This window comes from Bubalus kerabau, chromosome 5 (genome assembly GCF_029407905.1).
Source record: "Bubalus kerabau isolate K-KA32 ecotype Philippines breed swamp buffalo chromosome 5, PCC_UOA_SB_1v2, whole genome shotgun sequence".
Taxonomy (NCBI): domain Eukaryota; kingdom Metazoa; phylum Chordata; class Mammalia; order Artiodactyla; family Bovidae; genus Bubalus; species Bubalus kerabau.
In genome coordinates, this window is record NC_073628.1 from 34148423 (window position 1) to 34173447 (window position 25025).

Below are 25025 nucleotides of genomic sequence, written 5' to 3' on the forward strand. Positions count from 1 at the left end.
TGCCAGCAAATTTAGAAAACTTAACAGTGGCCACAGGACAGGAAAAGATCGGTTTTCATTCCAATCCCAATGAAGGGCAATGCCAACAAATGTTATAACTACTCATTTTAAATGCTAGCAAGGTTATGCTCAAAATCCATCAAGCTAGGCTTCAACAATACGTGAACCAAGAACTTCCAGATGTATAACCTCAATTTAGAAAAGGCAGAGGAACCAGAGATCAAATTGCCAGCATCTGTTGGATCACAGAAAAAGCAAGAGAATTCCAGAAAAACATCTACTTCTGCTTCATTGACTATACTGAAGTCTTCGACTGTGTGGATGACAACAAACTGTGGAAAATTCTTAAAGAGATGGGAATACCAGACCACCTGACCTGCCTCCTGAGAAATCTGTATGCAGGTCAAGAAGCAACAGTTAGAATCAGACATGGAACAACAGACTGGTTCCAAATTGGGAAAGGAATACGTCAAGGCTGTACACTGTCACTCTGTTTATTAACTGATTTGTAGAGTACATCATGAGAATTGCTGGGCTGGATGAAGCACAAGCTGAATGAAGACTGCCTGGAGAAATATTAATAACTTCAGATATGCAGATGATGCCACTCTTATAACAGCAAAGAGGAACTGTAGAGCCTCTTGAAGAGGGTGAAAGAGGAGAGAGACAAAGCTAGATTAAAATTCAGCATTCAAAAAACTGAGATCATGGCATCCTGTTCCATCACTTCATGACATATAGATGGGAAACAATGGAAACAGTGACAGACTTTATTTTCTTGGGCTCCAAAACCGCTGCTGACAGTGACTGCAGCCATAAAATGAAAAGACGCCTGCTCCTTGGAAGGAAAGCTACGACAAACTTAGCATATTAAAAACCAGAGACATTACTTTGCCAACAAAGGTCTGTCTAGTCAAAGCTGTGGTTTATCCAGTAGTCATGTACGGATGTGCGAGATGAACCATAAAGAAAGCTGAGTGCCAGAGAATTGATGCTTTCCAAACTGTGGTGTTGGAGAAGACTCTTGGGAGTCCCTTGGACTGCAAGGAGATCTAACCAGTCCATCCTAAAGGAAATCAGTCCTGAATATTCATTGGAAGGACTAATGCTGAAACTGAAACTCCAATATTTTGGCCACCTGATGAGAAGAACTGACTCATTGGAAAAGACCCTGATGCTGGGAAAGATTGAAGGCGGGAGGAGAAGGGGACGACAGAGGATGAAATGGTTGGATGGCATCACCAACTTGATGGACATGAGTGTGAGTGAACTCTGGGAAATGACAAAGGATAGGGAAGCCTGGTGTGCTGCAATCCATGGGTCGCAAAGAGTCAGACATGACTGAGTGACTGAACAAGAACCATTACCTAATTTAATCACTTTCCAAAGAGTTCTGAGATTATCTATTATCTTCCCTTTACTTTTGAAGGACAAATGAGGTCATTTTCTGTTGAGTGGTAGATAGACACCCCAGAAAAGACACATTAGCTTATTTTCTACTAAATGTCATTATCCCTCTAGTACTGAACACCAGGAAATACTCTGCTTATCCAAATAAACCTATTTATTTTCATATTTTAACATTTCTTAAAATCAAGAGCCTTTTAAAATCCATTGATTCCTACATTCCATGTGACAGTATTTTTTTTTTCACTGAAAAACTGTCTCTAAATCACTGGCATGGCATGCACCGAAGAAATCACAAAACTGAATAATAATAGCAGTAATAAATTACCATTTGTCTCTTAGAAATAATTCAGAGTTAAAGGAACTCAATTCCTTTAAAGGATAATTTATTAAGAATTAGCTTTTCTAGTACTTTTAGGGCCTGTTTACTGCTGCGTTTGGGCAGGAGGCAGGGTGGCAGGAAAGCACAGGTACAGAATCTATTGAATGCACGTGTCTGTTTACTGACATGGTGGTATTTATTATCCATGGCTAAGATGTCTTAACTTGCTCACATGGTATCTAAAGTCATTAGCAATCACAGCAAACAGAGAAGTTTCATGGAAGCACATGAGTTTACTGGCAGAGAAGTTTTATTATGACTCACAAAGTAAAAGCAAAGTGAAGCCCAACAAGGCCAAGGTCTATCCAACTAAGAAAGGGGTTAACAGATCTTTGCAGAACTGCTATTTTAAATTTCTACTAACTAGATTTCTTTATTTTTAGGAGGGTAACTTCACCTTAAAAGTCACCAGCTAGAGGGAGGAGGGAGGAGGGTTCAGGATGGGGAGCACATGTATACCTGTGGCGGATTCATTTCGATGTTTGGCAAAACTAATACAATATTGTAAAGTTTAAAAATAAAATAAAATTACACAGGAAAAAAAAAAAAAGTCACCAGCTAGATTTTCAGGTTCCTATACATTTCACACTAGTAAAGTAATGCCCAAAATTCTCCAAGCCAGGCTTCAGCAATACGTGAACTGTGAACTTCCAGATGTTCAAGCTGGTTTTAGAAAAGGCAGAGGAACCAGAGATCAAATTGCCAACGTCTGCTGGATCATCGAAAAAGCAAGAGAATTTCAGAAAAATATCTATTTCTGCTTTATTGACTATGCCAAAGCCTTGTGTGGATCACAATAAACTGGAAAATTCTGAAAGAGATGGGAATACCAGATCACCTGACCTGCCTCTTGAGAAACCTGTATGCAGGTCAGGAAGCAACAGTTCGAACTGGACATGGAACAACAGACTGGTTCCAAATAGGAAAAGGAGTACGTCAAGGCTGTATATTGTCACCCTGTTTATTTAACTTATATGCAGAGTACATCATGAGAAACGCTGTGCTGGAAGAAGCACAAGCTGGAATCAAGACTGCCAGGAGAAATATCAATAACCTCAGATATGCAGATGATAACACCCTTATGGTAGGAAGTGAAGAGGAACTCAAAAGCCTCTTGATGAAAGTGAAAGAGGAGAGAGAAAAAGTTGGCTTAAAGCTCAACATTCAGAAAATGAAGATCATGGCATCTGGTCCCATCACTTCATGGGAAATAGATGGGGAAACAGTGTCAGACTTTATTTTTGGGGGCTCCAAAATCACTGCAGATGGTGACTGCAGCCATGAAATTAAAAGACGCTTACTCCTTGGAAGGAAAGCTATGATCAACCTAGACAGCATATTGAAAAGCAGAGACACTACTTTGCCAACAAAGGTCCGTCTAGTCAAGGCTATGGTTTTACCAGTGGTCATGTATGGATATGAGAATTGGACTGTGAAGAAAGCTGAGCGCCGAAGAATTGATGCTTTTGAACTGTGGTGTTGGAGAAGACTCTTGAGAGTCCCTTGGACTGCAAGGAGATCCAACCAGTCCATCCTGAAGGAGACCAGTCCCGGGTGTTCATTGGAAGGAATGATGCTAAAGCTGAAACTCCAGTACTTTGGCCACCTCATGTGAAGAGTTGACTCATTGGAAAAAGACTCTGATGCTGGGAGGGGTTGGGGGCAGGAGAAGGGGACGACAGAGGATGAGATGGCTGGATGGTATCACTGACTCGATGGACGTGAGTCTGAGTGAACTCCGGGAGTTGGTAATGGACAGGGAGGCCTGGAGTGCTGCGATTCATGGAGTCACAAAGTCGGACACGACTGAGCGACTAGACTGAATTGAACTGAACTGAACTGAACTTACATACTGGATGATATTGGAGAATATATGTTAGCAAGTCCAGGATATACCACAACAATGAATGCCCTTCTTGAGGTGAGCTGCTAGACACCTCTCTTTGCCTCTATCAGGTATCAAGACTTACTGACTCTACCTTCCAAATATTGATAGTTCTCACCTAAATCCTTTTCCTTCCATGTTGCTGCTGTTTAGTCACTCAGTCATATCCAGCTCTTTGCGATACCATGGACTATAGCCCGCCAAGCTCCTCAGTCCATGGGATTTCCCAGGCAAGGATACTGGAATGGCTTGCCATTTCCTTCTCCAGAGGATCTTCCCGATCCAGGGACCAAACCTGCAACTCCAGCATTGCAGGTGGATTCTTTACCATCTGAGCCACCAGGGAAGCCCTTTCTTTCCACACTTAGTGCCAAAACCTTAATTCAGGCCTCTTAAGTGGTTGGTTGAATTATTACAGTAACTTTCTTTCACATGAACCCTAGGCTTCCACTCACTGCCATTCACCATATTATAGTGAAGCCAAACTACTGGTAATTTCCAAACAAATTTCTGCTCATTCTACAGGTCTCAGTTCAACTGTTTAAGAGAAACACAATAAGACACGGCAAACAGATGCCACTGCTGACTGATCTGTGGTAGCAGTGTAGTCTGCTAAACTAGGGTTGGCAGGAAAAGCTTAGATTGGTAACATCTGCTATGAGCCAAAGACCAAGGTCTAACAGATAAGGATATCTGCTCTAGATTTAAATAGAATTTGCTCTCCATAATACAAATGCACAGCAGTACCACTTAGAGAAAGATAAAAGATCGAAAGCCATGTTAACGGGGAAGGTAAAATTTCCACTAGAAAAATACCTAATGTAACCAATAAAGAGAACCAAGAAGTAAATACGGAGTTAATCTTATTAGCAGTCAAGTGAAAGAAAACTGAAATAATTTAAATAATTAATTCACCTAATATTGATGTATAAAAGATACAAAAAGCATTCAAGATGCTTATAATTTACAACTAAGACAAATATGAGGGGCAATACCAACAGTATTTTAAAGCACTGAATTCACAAAGCCCTGGGCTTGAATGCTGGCTCTGCCATTTCTAGCAATGTGAGATTTGTCTGGTTATTCAGTTTCTCAAAATAAATTACCTTGTGCATAAGAGGAGGAAAATATTTAGTTCAAAAGTGAGCTATGTAACGAAAGTATCAAACACAGTGCCTGGTACATAGTGTACATGTAATAAAAAATATATGGTAATTTCTATAATGGAGCTACCCATAAATCCATGGAGGAACATCTGGAATGTCTTCCTGCAAAAGGAAAGGTCTCAAGAAGAAAGTAATACCTGAGGTTATATTTAAAGGATAACTGTTTGACAGGCAAACAAGTTCATGGGAAGGCATCCTAGGCAGAAGATACAGTATATGCAAATATTCTAAGGAATGAAGAAGATCCCATGTTCTGTGAATGACACAGAATATGAGTCAAGTAGTAGGGTACACAGGAGAGACTGTCATTAGATGTGGCTAAAGAAAGTGGCTAAACCATTAAGAGTTTCGAATGCTATGACAGAGTTTAGATTTTTAAGAGACAGAGAATCACTAAATAACTCTTATAGTAATATAATAGCTACTTTCAAATCTTTGTGTTTAATATGCCCGAATCATGGTTTGAGGTCACGATGTTGGTGGGGATACGAATACATCATGGATTCAATATGTACCAGAAGATCAAGGAATAAGATAATTTGGCTTTTGATATATGTTGAGTTTGATTTTGCTTACAAGAAACAGTTCACTAGGCAGTCAGTAGGATATAAATGGAGATGTTTGTAATCTGGTATAAAAGCCTGAAGTAGAGCTAGAGCTTTGGGAGTCAGCGTTTGATAAAACTTTTTCTAATAATCAACTTTTAGGGAAACTGATTACTTAGACTCCATGCAAATACATTTGTTCAGTCATTCCACATGCTTAGAGCTGGGTAAATGATGGTCCAAAAGACAGACATAGTTCTAATCTTCTTATGAACCAGCAGACAACCAATATGAGAGAAACTAAAAAATAGGCAAAAGCAGCTCTGCTGCAAGTATAGATATGTTCTTTCCTCATCCTTGTCCTTTTTATCTATCCAGTAGATGAATACCAAGTGACTTTCTGGTATTCTAATTTCATAAAGAACAAAACTAAGAGAAATAGAGAAATATATTGTTAATGTGCTTTCTAGGCCAGGTGTCAAAACTTTTTCCTGTAAATGGCTGATGGTATTTTAGGCTTTGTTGATCATATAGTTCTTAAACAGACCACTGACAATTGCACTGTAAACTTGAAAGCAGTCACAGATCATAGGTAAATGAATAGCAGCAATGTCAAACACTAGTTTATTTACAAAACCGAGGAGTTACCTGGATTTGGCTATCGTGTGCCAGTTCCTCTAGACTATCAACAGTACTCTTAACAACGTAGAAAGAAGAATGGCTAAAATTCCTGATACAGTTTTTGGCCACAGAAAAACTTGTACTTTAATTTTTAAATTATATTTCTAGAAAAGCTATAATTTTACATCATTTATTATCAAATATTCATTCAAGAAACACAAGCTGGAATCAAGACTGCCCAGAGAAATATCAATAACCTCAGATATGCAGATGACACCACCCTTATGGCAGAAAGTGAAGAGGAACTCAAAAGCCTCTTGATGAAAGTGAAAGAGGAGAGAGAAAAAGTTGGCTTAAAACTCAACATTCAGAAAACGAAGATCATGGCACCCGGTCCCACCACTTCATGGGAAATAGATGGGGAAACAGTGGAAACAGTGTCACACTTTATTTTTCTGGGCTCCAAAATCACTGCAGATGGTGACTGTAGCCATGAAATTAAAAGACGCTTACTCCTTGGAAGGTAGGTTATGACCAACCTAGATAGCATATTCAAAAGCAGAGACATTACTTTGCCAACAAAGGTCCATCTAGTCAAGGCTATGGTTTTTCCTGTGGTCACGTATGGATGTGAGAGTTGGACTGTGAAGAAGGCTGAGCGCCGAAGAATTGATGCTTTTGAACTGTGGTGTTGGAGAAGACTCTTGAGAGTCCCTTGGACTGCAAGGAGATCCAACCAGTCCATTCTGAAGGAGATCAGCCCTGGGATTTCTTTGGAAGGAATGATGCTAAAGCTGAAACTCCAGTACTTTGGCCACCTGATGCGAAGAGTTGACTCACTGGAAAAGATTGATGCTGGGAGGGATTGGGGACAGGAGGAAAAGGGGACGACAGAGGATGAGATGGCTGGCTGGCATCACTGACTCGATGGACGTGAGTCTCAGTGAACTCCAGGAGTTGGTGATGGACAGGAGGCCTGGTGTGTTGCGATTCATGGGGTCGAAAAGAGTCGGACACGACTGAGCGACTGATCTGATCTGATCTGATACCCAGTATTGATACTATTATCAGGTTTTACATAAAATGTCCACTCCTGATGATTTAGAGAAGAAAAAAATATACACAAGTAATCGTAACATTCATTTTTAAAACAACTTAAGGATTTCTTTCTTATTGCCCATAAAGAAAACTTCATTGCTTTTAAGGCTACAAAGTCAGAAAAACCTTGGTTAGTAACTTAGTTTTGTGTCCTTTGCAAGTTATTCATAATCACAGTTCATTCATTCAGCAAATAATGATTAAGCAATGATGTGTCAAGCACTGTACTATGCATGATGTTTTTTATCAAGGGTGAGCAAACTTTTTTTGAAAAGGACATGATAGTAAATATTAGGCTTTGCAGGCCGAGGGGTTAAATCAAGGATCTTTTACTGGCACCTATGTTAAGGAGAGAAAACATTTCCGTATATTTTTGGATGAAATTTAAAATACAATAACTATATGTGATATACCAGGTAGTATATCATATGCATTATGTTATGTGTAATATATAATAATTAATGATTATACAATTTTTGTAATTCAGATATACTAATGAGATGCAGAGAATTATTTGGGGGTGGATAATAGCTGACTTAATTGGAATTCAAAATAGTCACTCTTTAAGAAACTGATTGTAAATGTTGTTTGTTAAAAAATATTCTTGATTCACAAACCTTTATGAAAATAGGCAAGGGGCCATAATTTGAGGGCTTTTGATGTATATGCAAGTGAATAAGGCATACAACATCTAGTTCTCATGAATTCTGATGAAGGATAGAGATTTTTAAAAAGGCAATTCCACTTATGTAAAATGGGGATATCCATCTATGAACCTACTCCTGCTGAGTTGGCGTTAAGAGTTCACATACAGAAGGTACTTTCTCCTTCCTTTTTTTATAAAGGACTGTATTTAAGGCCATAAAAATGTAAAGACTAAATAAAGCGGCCTAGACAGCAACCAGCAGAATACACACTCTGTGTGACCCCATAGACGGCAGCCCACCAGGCTCCACCATCCCTGGGATTCTCCAGGCAAGAACACTGGAGTGGGTTGCCATTTCCTTCTCCAATGCATGAAAGTGAAAAGTGAAAGTGAAGTCGCTCAGTCGTGTCCTACTCTTAGCGACTCCATGGACTGTGGGGTGCCATTGAGTTTGAGCAAATTCTGGGAGACAGTGGAGGACAGGGAAGCCTGGCATGTTGCAATTCAGGGGGCAGCAAAAAGTCAGACACAACTTAGCAACTGAACAACAACCTTCTATTAACTAAACTACATTAATATTAAGCTTTTATATATCTTAAAAATCAGGTAAGAATATAAGCTTTGATAGTATCTTCAGCATATATCATCTTTAACAACAGTCTTCTTCCTGAAGCCAATGTCAGACATTAGTTTTGAGTCCCTTCACACATTATTTCATTAAATTCTCATAATTCTGAAAGATGAATGTTAACATTTAATAAGACTGCATTTTCCCCAGATTTACAGATCAGCTTAGATACAGACAAGTGATAAAAATTTCCTGACATCAATAGTGCTGAGAAACTAAGAAGGGAGCCCAGATTTTCTAACATCAGAACTCTATATAGGGGCTTCCCTGGTGGCTCAGTGGTAAAAGAATCTGCCTGCCAGTGCAGGAGACACGGGTTTGATCCCTGGTCTGGGAGAATTCCATACGACAGAACTATTGAGCCAGCACTCAAGAGCCTAGGAGCCACAACTGCTGAGCCTGCATGCCACAACCACTGAAGCCCATGCACCCTAGAGCTCGTGCTCCACAAGAGAAGCCACTGCAATCAGAAGCCCATGCACCAAAACTCCGTTCAGTTCAGTCTCTCAGTCGTGTCTGACTCTTTGCAACTCCATGGACTGCAGCACGCCAGGCTTCCCTGTCCATCATCAACTCCCAGGATTTACTAAAACTCATGTCCATCGTGTCGGTGATGCCATCCAACCATCTCCTCCTCTGTTGTCCCCTTCTCCTCCCACCTTCAATCTTTCCTAGCATCAGGGTCTTCTCCAAAAAGTACCAAAACTAGAGAGAGCTCATATCCTGCAACAAACTCCCAGCACAGTCAAAATAAAAAATATTTTAAGTTTTTAAAAAGTTAATGGAATTTATAGTTATTTAAATAAAATAGTAGCAACACTAGCATATCAAAAAAGGATAAGGGAAAATATACATTTATATATGAGTGTGTACGTGTGTATAAACTTTACAGGGTAGCAAAAGTCTTAAAAATCAGGAGGAAAAAAGCACAGTAAATATACATATGAAGTTAGCAAATCCCTATAAATATCTAAGTAGAAAAATTAAATTTTTTAATACTAAAGAATGAAGTATGTTGTCCTACATAATGGAATGAAATTAGATATCAAAAACAGGAAAACACTGGGGAAATTCAGAAACGTGGAAACAATATACGACTAAATAACCAATAGGTCAAAAAAGAAATCAGAAAGGAAAAGAGAAAATACTTAGAAATGAATCAAAGTGAAAAACAATGTGGCAATTTACAGGAAGAAGCTAAGCAGGGATTAGATGGAACAGCTGAGAATAAATATATTGGAAAAAAAGGAATATCTCCAACTGATAACCTAAACTTTCACTTTAAGAAAAGAACAACTAAACATAAAGCAAGTGCAAGGAAGAAAATAATCAAACAGAAAAACAACAGAGAAATTCTATTAAACCAAAAGCAGGTTCTTAAAAAGATAAAATTTTACAAAGCTCTAACTAGACTGACCAGGAAAAAAGAGAACACTAAATCAGTAAAAAGAGGAAAGAAACGAGGAACATTATTACAGACTTTGCAAAAAGCAGAATTGTAAGCGAATGCTATGAACAGTTGTATGCCAATAAAACAGATAATCCCCTGGAGAAGGGAATGGCTACCCACTCCAGTATTCTGGCCTGGAGAATTCCATGGACAGAAGAGCCTGGTAGGCTACAGTCCCTGCGGTCACAAAGAGTTGGTCACGACTGAGCAACTTCACTTCAAAACAGTTAATCTAATAATATGGACAATTTCCTGCAAAGGCACAAATACTGAACTTGACACAAGAAGAAATACAAATCTGAATAAACCAGTAACAATTAAAGAGACTGGTTTAACAAACGAGCAAAAAAATTTTCAACAAAGAAAAGCCCAAGCCCACATGGCTTCATTGCTACATTCTAATACCTCACAAACATCCATAAAAAAAATGAAAGCAGAGGAAACATTTCTCAATTCAAGATTAGACCAGCATTGCCCAGATTTTAAAACCAGACAAAGATACCTCAAGAAAAAGAAAATCAATATCCCTTATGAACACAGGTACAAAAATCTTCAAAAATAAATTAACAAACCAAAGCTAGCAACATATAAAATAGATTGTGGACCATGACCAAGTGGGATTGACTGCAGGATTGCAAGATTTCAACATATGAAAACTAATCAATGTAACACACTACAGATCAATAAAGGACAAAATTCACATGGTTATCTCAATAGATGCAGAAAAAAACACTTGACAAAATCCAACAGCTTTCATGACAGAAATACTCAACAAACCAGGGGGAAAAAGAGGATTTCCTCAATCTGATAAAGGACATCAATGAAAATCCCTCGAATAACATACATACATAATGAAAGCTGAAAGACCAAAACCTTTCTCCCGAGGATCAGGAACATGACAAAGATGCCTGCTCCCACCATTTCCACACAACAGTGTATTAGAAGCTCCAGGAAAGCAATTACACAAGAAAAATAAATAAAGGGCATCCGGACTGAAGAGGAAGTAAATGTTTGCAGATGACATAATCATGTATATAGAAAATCTTAAGAATTTACTACAGAAAAAGCTATTTGAGCTAATAAATGACTTTGGCAAAGTTGCAACATACAAGATCAATGTACAATCATTAGTTGTATTTCCACAACACTAGAAATGACTGATATGAAAATGAAATTAGGAAAATTCCATTTACAATACCATCAAAAATGGCAAAATGCTAAGGAATAAAGTCTAAGACCAGAATTTGAAAACTGCAAAAAAAATTTTTTTAATTTTATTAATTTTTAGACCACGCCACATAGCACATGGGGTCCTAGTTCCCTAACAATGGGCTGGACCTGTGCCCCTGCACTGGAAGTGCAGAGTGGCCAAGGAAGTGCCCACAAAATACTGTTGAAAGGAATTAAAGACTTACCTATTTTGAAAGACACCGCATTTTCATGGATCAGAGAACTTACTATTATTAAGAAGCCAATACTCCCCAAATTTATCTACAGATTATATACAATCCTATACAAATTCTAACTGGCATTTTCGCAGATGTTGATAAGCTGATCCTCAAACTCGTAAGGAAATGAAAGTGATGAGAATAGCCAAAACAATTTTGTAAAAGATAAACAATTTAAATACTTGCCACAAAGCTACAATAACCAAGACGATATGAGTGTGCTGTGTGCTTAGTCACTCAGTTGTGTCCAATGTTTTGTGACCCCATGGACTGTAGCCGGCCAGGCTCCTCTGTCCATGGGGATTCTCCAGGCAAGAATACTGGAGTGGGTTGCCATGCCCTCCTCCTGGGGATCTTCCCAACCCAGGGATCGAAGCCAGGTCTCCTGCAATGCAGGCGGATTCTTTACTGTCTGAGCCACCACAGTAACCAAGGCTATATGGTACTAGCATAAATAACAACATGAAAGTCAACAGAATGAAGACTTCAGAAATAAATTCTCACACTTATGGTCAACTGACTTTCTACAAGGATGTCAAGGCAATCCAGTGAGGGAAAAAATAATGTTTTTGACAAATCATAACAGAACAAACAGATATCTATGTGCAAAAGAATACAGCTGAACTCCTATCTAAGAGTATATTCAAAAATTAAATGGGTTAGATCTAAATTTAAGAACTAAAAGTATAAAAGCTCTCAAAATATAGGATTAGATTTTCACGACCTTGTGTCGGGCAATGACTTCTTATATATGACACTGAAGCACTAGCCACAAAGGAAAAAAATTGGAGTTAATCTAAATTAAAACTTCCATGCATCAGAAGACATTACATAGAAACTGAAAAGATAACACACATAATTAGAGAAGATATTTGCAAACCATAAATCTGTTAAGTGTCTAGTATGCAGTATATATTAAAAAAACTCAAAAACAAAGACAGGTAGTTAAAAGATGGACAAGGATATGAATAGACAGTTTTCCAAAGAAGACACACAAGCACATGAGAAAAAGGCTCAACATTATTTAGACTTTAAGGGAAATGCAAACCAAAACCACAATGAGATAACACTTCATCTCCAATGGGATGAATAAAATCAATCATTTAATAACAAGTATTGGTAAAAAGGGATGTGGAAAAGATAAGAGTCCTTATAGGTTCCTAAGGGAAATGTAAATCATTGGAGCTGTTTTGGAAAAAGTCTGGTAGTTTCTCAAAAAGTTAAAAGAATTACCATATGACCTACCAATTTTACCCTTAAATACTCAAAAAAGACCACATCTACCAAAACACTTGTTCACAAATGTTCACAGCAGTACTATTTATAATAGCTGAAAGACAGAAACAAGTCAAATATCATAAACCAATAAATGGATAAAATGTAGTATTATCCACATAATAGACTATTAATCAGGCTCAAAAAGGAACAAAGTTCTGATATATGCTACAACATAGATGAGTCTTAAAAACATTATGCTAAGTGAAAGAAGCCAAACACAAAAGCTACAAATTGTAATTCTATTTATATGAAACTTCCAGAATATGCAAATCCAAAGAGTTAGAAAAGAGATCAGTGGTTGCTAAGGACTAGGGAAGGAGGAAGTAACTGAAGATGGGTATGAAGGTTTCTTTTTGGGGCAATGAAGAGGTTCTGTTTTGGATAATGGTGATGGTTGCACAACCTTATGAATATACTAAAAAACACTGAACTGTATACTTTCAAAGGGCAAATTTTATGTGAATATATTTCAATTAAAAAACACTCAGAATCTGTGGTTATAATCATAAAACTTAAGGGTTTTAAAATCATCTTGTTCTAATTTTCACATTTTATGAAGAAACTAAGATACAACAGGGGCAAAAACAGATCATCCATGGATCCAAAGTTTGTTAACAGCAGAGCTGAGATTAGTATACAAGATATTTCTAAAAAAAAAAAAAGATATTTCTACTTCAGTTCTTAGAACGTGTAAAAAACAAACAAATCTACTTTAACAGACAGATGTAGATACAACTACACTGCTTTAAAATGTCACATTAAAAATGACTATCCTGAAAGGGAACCCTCTTACATTGCTGGTGGGAATGCAAACTATTACCAGCCACTATAGAGAACAGTGTGGAGATTCCTTAAAAAACTGGAAATAGAACTGCCATATGATCCAGCAATCCCACTGCTGGGCATACAGACCAAGGAAACCAAAAGTGAAAGAGACACGTGTACCCCAATGTGCATTCCAGCACTGTTTACAATAGCCAGGACATGGAAGCAGCCTGGATGTCCATCAGCAGACGAATGGATAAGAAAGCTGTGGTACATATACACAATGGAATATTACTCAGCTATTAAAAAGAACGCATTTGAGTCAGTTCTAATGAGGTGGATGAAATTGGAGCCTCTTATACAGAGTGAAGGAGAAGGCAATGGCACCCCACTCCAGTACTCTTGCCTGGCAAATCCCATGGATGGAGGAGCCTGGTAGGCTGCAGTCCATGGCGTCGCTAGGAGTTGGACACGACTGAGCAACTTCACTTTTGCTTTTCACTTTCATGCATTGGAGAAGGAAATGGCAACGCACTCCAGTATTCTCGCCTGGAGAATCCCAGGGACGGGGGAGCCTGGTGGGCTGCCGTCTATGGGGTCACACAGAGTCAGACATGACTGAAGCGACTTAGCATAGCATAGCACAGCATACAGAGTGAAGTAAGTCAGAAAGAAAAACACCAGTACAGTATATTAACACATATATATGGAATTTAGAAAGATGGTAATGACGACCCTATATGCGAGACAGCAAAAGAGACAGAGATATAAAGAACAGACTTTTGGACTCTGTGGGAGAAGGCGAGCGTGGGATGATTTGAGAGAATAGAATTGAAACACGTGTATTACCATATGAAATAGATGACCAGTCCAAGTTCAATGCATGAAACAGGGCACTCAAAGCCAGTGCAGTGGAACAACCCAGAGGGATGGGATGGGGAGGGTGGTGGGAGAGGGGTTCTGGATGGAGGGGACCCATGTACACCTGTGGCTGATTCATATCAATGTATGGCAAAAACCACCACAATATTATAATTAGCCTCCAATTATAATAAACAAATTAATTTTAAAAAATAAAAAACAAACAAAAAAATGACTATCCTGGGCTTCCTTGGTGGCTCAGTGGTAAAGAATTCACCTGCCAACGCAGGAGACACAGGTTCAATCCCTGGTCCAGGAAGATCCTACATATCATGGAGCAACTAAATTCACGAGCCACATCCATGAGCCTGTGCTCCAGAGCCCAGAAACTGCAACTACTGAGCCCACGTGCCCCAACCGCTGAAGCCGGTGGGTCCCAGAACCTGTGCTCAGCAACAAGAGAGGCCACTGCAATGAGAGAGTAGGCCCCGCTTGCTATAACTAGAGAAAAGCCTGAGCAGCAACGAAGACCTACGAAGTGAAAGTTAAAGTTGCTCAGTCGTGTCCAACTCTTTGCGATCCCGTGGACTACACAGTCCATGGAATTCTCCAGGCCAGAATACTGGAGTGGGTAGCCTTTCCCTTCTCCAGGGGATCTTCCCAACCCAGGGACAGAACTCAGGTCTCCTGCACTGCAGGCAGATTCTTTACCAGCTGAGCCACAAGGGAAGCCCAACAAAGACCTAGCATAGACAATAAATAAAATTACTTTTTAAAAGATTACTGTACTGAAATTCCAGCACCTCTTTTTAAGGTCCAGTTCTAGATTCTTAATCCTTAATGAATATTTTGTTAAAGGTAAAACAGCAACTTCACTGGCACCTCCCTTCAACCACTGGCATTTTTTAAGACTTTAAATAGTTAAAAATCTGCTCCTTTACTATTCACAGCTTAATACAGTTCAGAGATATAATTAAATATTAGTTAATCAAGGCTTTTAGAAAATCCCACAGCATCAAATTTTTGAAATGCTAAGCCAACTTTTCAGGGTTTCAAACTTGTACAAAAAATATTGATTCATCTCACAGTGGGCTTTTCAAAAGTTAAGACACTCCTACCACTCACTGAGAGTTGAGGGTCTAGTCTTCCTCTCCCTAAATCTGGGAGAACTGTGACTGCTTTAGCCAACAAAGTACAGTGAAAGTGACCTGAGATTCCCAACCCACAGTGTCACTGAAGTGATTAAAATGATTATTGTTTCATGTCACTTAATTTAGAGTGATGTCCAAATTAAGTGACATAAAACAATATGCAGCAAAGATAACTGGAACAGCAAGTGCGATTTTTAAAATAAAAAGCAACTCTTGTTTCTTGATGGTTCTTCTTTTCATAGCACTCTACAATCATATATATATACTACCACCTGCAAAAGCAGATATGACAACACATGTATACAAAGACAAATTTTCGTGTTTTGTATACAAGATGTATATACAAAAACAAATTTTCTTGTCAAGACAAGAAAATTCCAGTTTTTCAATCCCACCTAAAAATATAATCTTAATATTCTAATATGTTAAGAGTTCAAATACCATACCATCCCCTCCCACACACAAAAAATTGTGTGGATCTCAAAGTTTGGATGTAATTCCAGACAATTTTTCCTGAATGGCCTTGCCATTAATAGGCTTTATCCCAAAGCAACTGTTTTCTGATTACCCAGACTGTTCTCATTTACAATAGTTTTAGTCTAATGATAACTCAGAAGTCTTTCATACTGACCCAAGAGTTTTTGAGTCAGTATTACCTTTTAAGTAAAAGACATTTTAACTTTTAGGTAAAAGACAAATTTTGGCTCTGTCTACACATACTATGTGACCTCAAAGAAAAATGACAACTTTATTGGGCCCTGTCCATACCTTAATTAAGTTGATTAGGATGATTTTAAGGATCAACTGAGAGAAAACATGAAGAGTCCTGAGCACAGTGTTTGGCACAAAAGATATGTAACACCTCTAAAATCTTTAGGACTCTAGACCAGAGCATAGTTGCTACAAAAGTTATAGTAATCATATGGATTTCTGGTTCATATTTTGCAACTTTTAGAAGAACGTTTTAAAAAGTAAGAGCACATTATGAAACATAACATCAATTTATGCTAGATAGAATAATATTTCAGAGAAGGTGATTTATAAATATTTACCTTGATCAAGTATTTTTCCCATCTGTCTGCTGTAACAGATTTGCCAATCTTCCTCATCAACTTCAAATGGAGCTCCACCAATTCTTTAGGTACTTAAAAGGAAGAAAAAATACTGTTAGTCAGCAAAATAAAACATTTCTAATGAGATTATTGAAAAAAGAACTTTCTCAAAAGATGATTACTTTTTCAAAATAGATGTTGATCTAGTTATCTTTTAGACCTCTGAATCAGAAAAGACTAAACTACGATAAGAAACAACTAAAAACCACTTTGTTAAAGATGGGCAAGAATATTCACGTTTTCTTTCAAAACATCAACAACTGAGAGTGAACTCTACAATTCCCAGGTGGTCCAGTGTCTAAGGCACCACACTTCCATTGCAGCTTGATCCCTGGTTGGGGAACTAAGATCCCACATGCTGCACATAGCCAAAAAAATATAGGGAAAAAAAGGGGGGGGGGGTGAACTCTAAATGTAGACATTTGGGTGATAATGTATCAATGTAGGGTTCATTCATTTTACCAAATGTACCATGATACTGTGGAATGTGGACAGTGAGAGAGGTTGTATTAATATATTCCTAGGGGAAGAGCGTATATATGAACTCTCTATACTTAATGCTGAATTTCTTTGTGTGAATCTAAAACTGCTCTAAAAAATAAAGTCTATTTTAAAAAAATCAAGTAAAAGCAATTAACCATACAATTAAAATTTCTACTATATGTTTCTCATATTTGGTTTCTTAACTGAGACTGCAAACCAAGACACAGATTCATAGAATTAGAAAAGGATCAATGAATATAAATTCTGATTCATAGATATCTCAGAAATAGAGCCTAATGGTTTTCAAACTATTGCAGAGAACTACCCTTCTAATCTATTCCTTACCTAATGTGCTCAACTCCTCTAGAGCATCCCTATAAATCTTTGCTTGACAAGCTTTAGGGACAGAACTCTTTACTCACAAGAGTTGGACACGACTGAGCGACTGAACTGAACTGAACTGGAGCTGTCCTGCCACCTCTGGGTGTGTCTGTTGGCTTATAGATTGGGGATTAAGGTTTATTTGAATTTAACATTTATTTAACCTTAGAAAATTCTAATTATTAGAAAGTTACCCTTATACAAAGCAAAACCTCTGCCTACATCTTCCTCCCCCTGGTTCTTGCTCTTATTCTCTGGTTTCAAAGAAAATATTTTCAACTCCTCTTTTAATGGAACCTTCAAATATTTGAAGATAGCTGTACTTCCCTAAAGTTTTCTCTTTCAACTATGTAAACAACCAGAATTCCTCCAAATATCCTCTGGGCATGAGCCTGATTACGGGGTATAGATGTATTAATTAGACCTGAGGGAAATAAAAGACACATACATTTAGCATTTCCCAAATACTGCTAGTAACCTAGGAGAAATTACATTTATTCTATCTAAAAAGTTTTCATCAAATATATTAGGAAAATGCTGTATCAAAAAATATATACTTATTTTTACCATAGAACTTCCTGAAGCCTTTACTGATTATAGTCTTACATACACAGTCCTATATTCCTATCTTGGATATAGTCTGCAGCATTCTCTAATATATTTGATCATGGAATCTTTTTCTGTGAAACACGTAACACCTTGCAGTAAACAAGGGCTATGAAGTACAGGTTGGAAGGTGATTAATTTTTTTTCAGTTATTCTTTCAGACTCTTTATTCTCCACTAAAATCACTTCTAATTTGAAATGACCCTGAAGTATAAAAACATTTCCCCATTCAACAAATGTCTGTGAGTCCACCTATATTAGTAAGCAAGAAATAGTAGCTACCTTTAATAAACCTACTTAAGGGACTCTTCTCAGAGGGGTTAACAGTGGGTGAGCTGGAGGTAGGGGGAAGAAGCACAGGAGGGATGATTAGAGACAAGTAAACGGACAATCGGCAAAGGCGATGGCACCCACTCCAGTACTCTTGCCTGGAAAATCCCATGGACGGAGGAGCCTGGTGGGCTACAGTCCATGGGGTCACAAAGAGTAGGACACGACTGAGCGACAACACGTTTAAGACCAGAATGTATGGGATTGAGGGTATAGTGGAGAAAAGGTAGCAAGGACACTGCTTACCGAAGTAACAAGACATAAAAGGCTGAAAAACAAAGTGAGCATGGAACTGGAAGCACCAGGTAAGGGGCATGATCATGTAGAACCTTATAAGGCCAGGCTCTAAAGTCTACATTTTATTCAAAAGATACAAGAGAATGCTCTATAATTTAAAAAGCTCTCAAAAACTGAACTGCAGGAAAACAGATTGCTTTTATTTGCTTATTTGTTTTAGGAGGTGGTATGCAGCTGCTGCTGCTGCTAAGTCGCTTCAGTCGTGTCCAACTCTGCGCGACTCCACAGACGGCAGCCCACCAGGCTTCCCCGTCCCTGGGATTCTCCAGGCAAGAACACTGGAGTGGGTTGCCATTTCCTTCTCCAATGCATGAAAGTGAAAAGTGAAAGTGAAGTTGCTCAGTCCTGTCCGACTCTAGCGACCCCATGGACTGCAGCCTACCAGGCTCCTCCGTCCATGGGATTTTCCAGGCAAAAGTACTGGAGTGGGGTGCCATTGCCTTCTCTGGTGGTATGCAGAGTGGAGACTAAATATAAATTCAGGAAAATATCAATCCAGAAAGATGGTAGAAACCTGAACTAAGGCAGAAGTGGTCCCAAGAGAAGTGGGGGAGATTTGAGATATATTTAGGAAAGAAATAACAAAACTTAGGGATTGACTGCACAAAGTGAAAGAGTCCAGAAAAACTGAGGCACTGACCTAGGCAACTGAGTACATGCCAATGAAAATAGATCAGGAAGAAAAAGACCCGGCTCAATTCTCAGCTCCACTACTTAAGATAAGGAGACCACGACCCTGGCCAAGTTCTTTAAACAATGACTCTCAAATTCCTCATCTGTAATAAAGGGTTGAACTGGCCATCTTAAAGTTCTAAAAACACAAAACATCATATAAAGCTAAAATACCTGTATTTTCATTTCTGTCATGATATTTGGGGATCCAAGGTCAGTTTCAATTTCTCCTTTTTCCTTTTACCCAAACACAGTAGTACCTTTCTACATCTCAAATCTGCTCCCTATTTCCCCTGATTTCTCCAGGATATTGCACCTTCTCACTTCAGAAAAACAGGTATGGATACTCTCCTGTATCCAAACCAATCTAGAGAAAAAAAGAAAAATACTGCTTTCATGCCACTTCTCAGTTCATAAATATCTCGGATGGCCCCTAATAAACTCATTCAGATTTCTCACCAAGGCCTCAGAGTCCCAATATTCAGTTTCAACCTAACTCTCCAATCCTTCTCTCTTACTTCTGCACTGAAATCCTTGATTCAGACCATTCTGGCCTGTTCAGTATCCACTAAGCTTACTCAGTACACAACCCAACCCGACTTTATTCAAGCGCTCTAGTTTACTATTTTCTGCCACTTGCATCATATTTATCTTCTACTGTCTGGTCAATAAAAGTCCCCAAAGTCTCTGTGATACCTTTACAATGATTCTGGCAACATTTTTGTCCTTGGAAACCCTATGGTATTCATATTATCTTCATCACTTATTTATCAGTTGAATAAAAGCTCTGCACTAGTGCTCTATGCATATCTTCCACATCACAGACCAATGAAATCACAAAAAATTTTAATACAATTGGTACCTATAAAATTTTTTAAATTTTTAAAGAAGTCAAAATAAATCCTATTTAAAAAAATCCAAAAGGACAAAAATAAATATATAAATAAATATGATTTCATCTCACTTTGCAAATATATTCATTCTTGATACAGGCATATAGAAGTAGATTATATATTACTTGCCTTCCTTACTAAAGCATTGGCTCTTTTACAGCATTATCCAATAGAAATACAAAATTAGTCACAAAATTTCAGAATTTCCAGTAATACATTCATAAAAGTAAAAATAGGTCAAAATTAATTTTAATATTTTATGTTAAATTATAAAATTTAACCCTATATAACTCATTATTTCAACATACTATTGTCATTTAAAATTTCAGAGTTTTACATTTTTACCTGACATTTTACCTACTTATTTTTTAATTGAGTATAATTGACATATGACATAATATTACTTTCAGGTGTACAACATAATGGTTGAATATTTGTTACACTGCAAAATGATCACCATGGTAAGTCTAGTTAACACTCAAAACCATACAGTTACAATTTTTTTTCTTATGAGAACTTTTTAAAAATTTTTATTTATTTATTGGCTGAGCTGGGTCTTCATTGCTGCATGTGGACTTTCTCTAGTTGCAGTGCATGAGATTCTCACTGTTACAGAGGCTTCTCTTATTACAGAGTACTGGCTTCAGAGTTTAAAGGCTTCAGTAGTTGTGGTACATGGGCTTAGCTGCCTCGTGGCATATGGAAACTTCTCAGATCAGGGGTCAAACCTGTGTCCCCTGCATTGGCAGGAGGATTCTTAACTACTGGATCACCACGGAAGCCCTTATGAGAACTACTTGCTTCAGTTCAGTTCAATTTGGTCGTTCAGCCCTGTCCGAATCTATGCGACTGCAGGGGTTGCAGCACGCCAGGCCTCCCTGTCCATCACCAACTCCCGGAGCTTACTCAGACTCATGTCCATTGATTCGGTGATGCCATGCAAACATGTCAGCCTTTGTTGTCCCTTTCTCCTCCTGCTTTCAATCTTTCCCAGCATCAGGGTCATTTCAAATGAGTCAGTCCTTCACATCATGTGGCCAAAGTATTGGAGTTTCAGCTTCAGCATCAGTCCTTCCAATGAATATTCAGGACTAATTTCCTTTAGGATGGACTGGTTGGATCTCACTGCAGTCCAAGGGATTCTCAAGAGTCTTCCCAACACCACAGTTCAAAAGCATCAGTTCTTTGGTGCTCAGCTTTCTTTATAGTCCAAATCGCACATCCATACATGACTACCAGCAAAACATAGCTTTGACTAGACGGGCCTTTGTTGGCAAAGTGATGTCTCCGCTTTTGAATATGCTGTCTAGGTTGGTCATAACTTTTCTTCCAAGGAGCAAGCATCTTTTAATTTCATGGCTGCAGTCACCATCTACAGTAATTCTGGAGCCCCAAAAAATAAAGTCTGTCACTGTTTCCATTGTTTCCCCATCTATTTGCCATGAAGCAGTGGGACAAGATGCCATGATCTTGGCACAGTCAATATAGAAGAAATAGATATTTTTCTGGAACTCTTGTGCTTTTTTGATGATCCAACAGATGTTGGCAATTTGATCTCTGGTTCCACTGCCTTTTTGAAACCTAGCTTGGACATATGGAAGTTCATGGTTCACGTACTTTTGAAGCCTGGCTTGGAGAATTTTGAGCATCACTTTGCTAGCAGGTGAGATGAGTGCAACTGTGTGGTAGTCTAAGCATTTTTTGGCATTGCCTTTCTTTGGGATTAGAATAAAACTGACCTTTTCCAGTCCTGTGGCCACTGCTGAGTTTTCCAAATTTGCTGGCATATTGAATGCAGCACTTTCACAGCACCGTCTTTCAGGATTTGAAATAGCTCAACTGGAATTCCATCACCTCCACTAGCTTTGTTTGTAGTGATGCTTTCTAAGGCCCACTTGAGTTCACATTTCAGGATGTCTGGCTCTAGGTGAGTGATCATGCCATCATGGTTATCTGGGTCATGAAGATCTTTTTTGTACAGTTCTTCTGTGTATTCCTGCCACTTCTTCTAAGTATCTTCTGTTTCTGTTAGGTCCATACCATTTCTGTCCTTTATTGTCCCCATCGTTGCATGAAAAGATGCAAAGATGGGCATAATTTTGGTATCTCTAATTTTCTTGAACAGATCTCTAATCTTTCCCATTCTGTTGTTTTCCTCTATTTCTTTGCATTGATCACTGAGGAAGGCTTTATTATCTCTCCTTCCTATTCTTTGGAACTCTGCATTCAAATGGGTATATCATTCCTCTTCTCCTTTGCTTTTCACTTCTCTTCTTTTCATAGCTATTTGTAAGGCCTCCTCAGACAACCATTTTGCCTTTTGGCATTTCTTTTTCTTGGGGATGGTCTTGATCACTGCCTCCTGTATGATGTCATGAACCTCCGTCCATAGTTCTTCAGGCATTCTATCAGATCTAATCCCTTGAATCTATTTGTCACTCCCACTGTATAATAGTAAGGGATTTGATTTAGGTCATACCTGAATGGTCTAGTGATTTTCCCTACTTTCTTCAATTTAAGTCTGAATTTGGCAATAAGGAGTTCATGATCTGAGCCACAGTCAGCTCCTGGTCTTGTTTTTGCTGACTGTATAGAGTTTCTCCATCTTTGGCTGTGAAGAATGTAATCAACCTGATTATTGATTGACCATCTGGTGATGTCCATGTGTAGAGTCTTCTCTTGTGTTGTTGGAAGAGGATGTTTGCTATGACCAGTGTGTTCTCTTGGCAAAACTCTGTTAACCTTTGACCTGCTTCATTCTATACTCCAAGGCCAAATTTGCCTGTTACTCCAGGTATTTCTTGACTTTGTACTTTTGCATTCCAGTCCCCTATAATGAAAAGGACATCTTCTGGGGGTGTTAATTCTAGAAGGTCTTGTAGGTCTTCACAGAACCGTTCAACTTCAGCTTCTTCACCATTATTTGTCGGGCATAGACTTGGATTACTATGACATTGAATGGTTTGCTTGGAAACGAAGAGAGATCATTCTGTCGTTTTTGAGATTACACCCAAGTACTGCATTTCAGACTCTTTTGTTGACTATGATGGCTACTCCATTTCTTCTAAAGGAATCTTGCCCACAGTAGGGTCATCTGAATTAAATGCTGCCATTCTGGTCCATTTTAGTTCATTGATTCCTAAAATGTCGATGTTCACTCTTGCCATCTCCTGTTTGACCACTTCCAGTTTACCTTGATTCATGGGCCTAATTCCAGGTTCCAATGCAATATTGCTCTTTACAGCATTGGACTTTACTTCCATCACCAGTCACATCCACAACTGGGTGTTGTTTTTGCTTTGGCACTGTCTCTTCATTCTTTCTGCAGTTAATTTCTCCACTGATTTCCAGTAGCATATTGGGCACCTACCAACCTGGGGAGTTCTCCTTTCAGTGTCCTATCTTTTTGCCTTTTCATACTTTTATGGGGTTCTCCAGGCACGAATACTGAAGTGGTTTGCCATTCTCTTCTCCAGCAGACCACTTTTTGTCAGAACTCTCCACCATCATCTGTCCGTCTTAGGTGGCCCTACACAGCATAGCTCACAGTTTCATTAAGTTAGACAAGTCTGTGGTCCATGTGATCAGATTGGTTGGTTTTCTGTGATTGTGGTTTCTACTTGCTTAGCAACTTTCAAATATGCTGTACAGCATTATTAACTGTAGTCACTATGCTGTATACTACCTTCCCATAACATACTTACTTTGTAACTGTTAAGTTTGTAACTTTTGACTGTCTTCATTCACTGTACACTTTTGGGGGATACTCAGTATTCAAAACATTATCATTTTATCCTTACAGCACATCTCAATTCACACCAGCCACATTTCAAGTGCTCAGGAGCCACACACAACTAGTGCTACTGCACTGGATCACACAGAGCAAGCATATTTAAAATTAAAATTTATAAATTGTAATTTATAATATATAAAATTTATAATTATGAAACCCCATAATTTACTAACAATCTACTTAATTTTTTTGTGGTGATACAACTGACATAACATTATATTTAGTTTCAGGTATATAACATAAAGACTTGATATTAAAAATTACTGCAAAATGATCATCACAATAAGTCTATCTAACATCCAATTTACTTATACATTTTGTTGCAAACATAACTGATAGGCTAATAACCTAATGGACACCTGCAGCTCTTAATATCTTGTCTGCTGATAAGAAACAGACAAGAATTCCAACAGAAAAATTAACCAGTATAATAGATAAGTTGAAAATATTACAATTCCCATACTTCACATTCTCTTAACAGTGCTGTCAATATCTGAACTTTCCAAAACAGTAGTCATTAGCTGCATGTGCCTATTTAGTACTTGATATGTGGTTAATAAAACTAAAGAACTTAATTTTAGTGATTTTTAAATCAATTTAAATAGCCACATGAGGCAAGTGACTAGAGTTTGGTACAGCCATAAATTATCAATCATATTTTTTTAAACATATGATCATTATCTTAACATACACTCTGACAATCTGTAAATTCACTTATTTATCACCTGGAATATTTCTTAATAACTTAATTTTGGGAACATTAGGAATTATTAACTTCTAAGAATTATCTATTAACCAGATTCAAGTCATTCTGAAAACTACAAATTTTGTCCCAATTGAACTAATTCTCCTCCTTTTCACATGATAGATTTGATACATAACCTTTAATGGACCCGTTTCTTTCACAAGGCCTCAGGAAGGTGAAAGATTCTGAAGCAAAAGAAAAGGTCAGGCAATGTGTGAATTCATGGAGGGTCTGCCAAAATGATGCAGGTATGGAAGCAGCAGTAAGTGGCAGAATCCCAGAACATATTACTGATCCACTCCCCAAAGACATTCTACAGCTGACATTTTTCTAAGCACCTTTCCAGCACCAAGCCTTACGAATGCTGCTGCTTCTGTATTTC

The 25025-nt window shown here is 38.2% G+C and overlaps 1 protein-coding gene across 3 annotated transcripts in view; it reads right to left on the reverse strand.

Moving 5' to 3' along the window:
- Positions 1–25025, reverse strand: part of RSF1 (remodeling and spacing factor 1) — a 152582-nt gene that overhangs the window by 83481 nt on the left and 44076 nt on the right. For all 3 annotated transcript variants that reach the window (XM_055581403.1, XM_055581404.1, XM_055581405.1), the window contains one exon: positions 16384–16475. In XM_055581403.1, coding sequence (XP_055437378.1) covers positions 16384–16475 — 92 coding nt within the window. The remainder of the gene's footprint in view (positions 1–16383; positions 16476–25025) is intronic.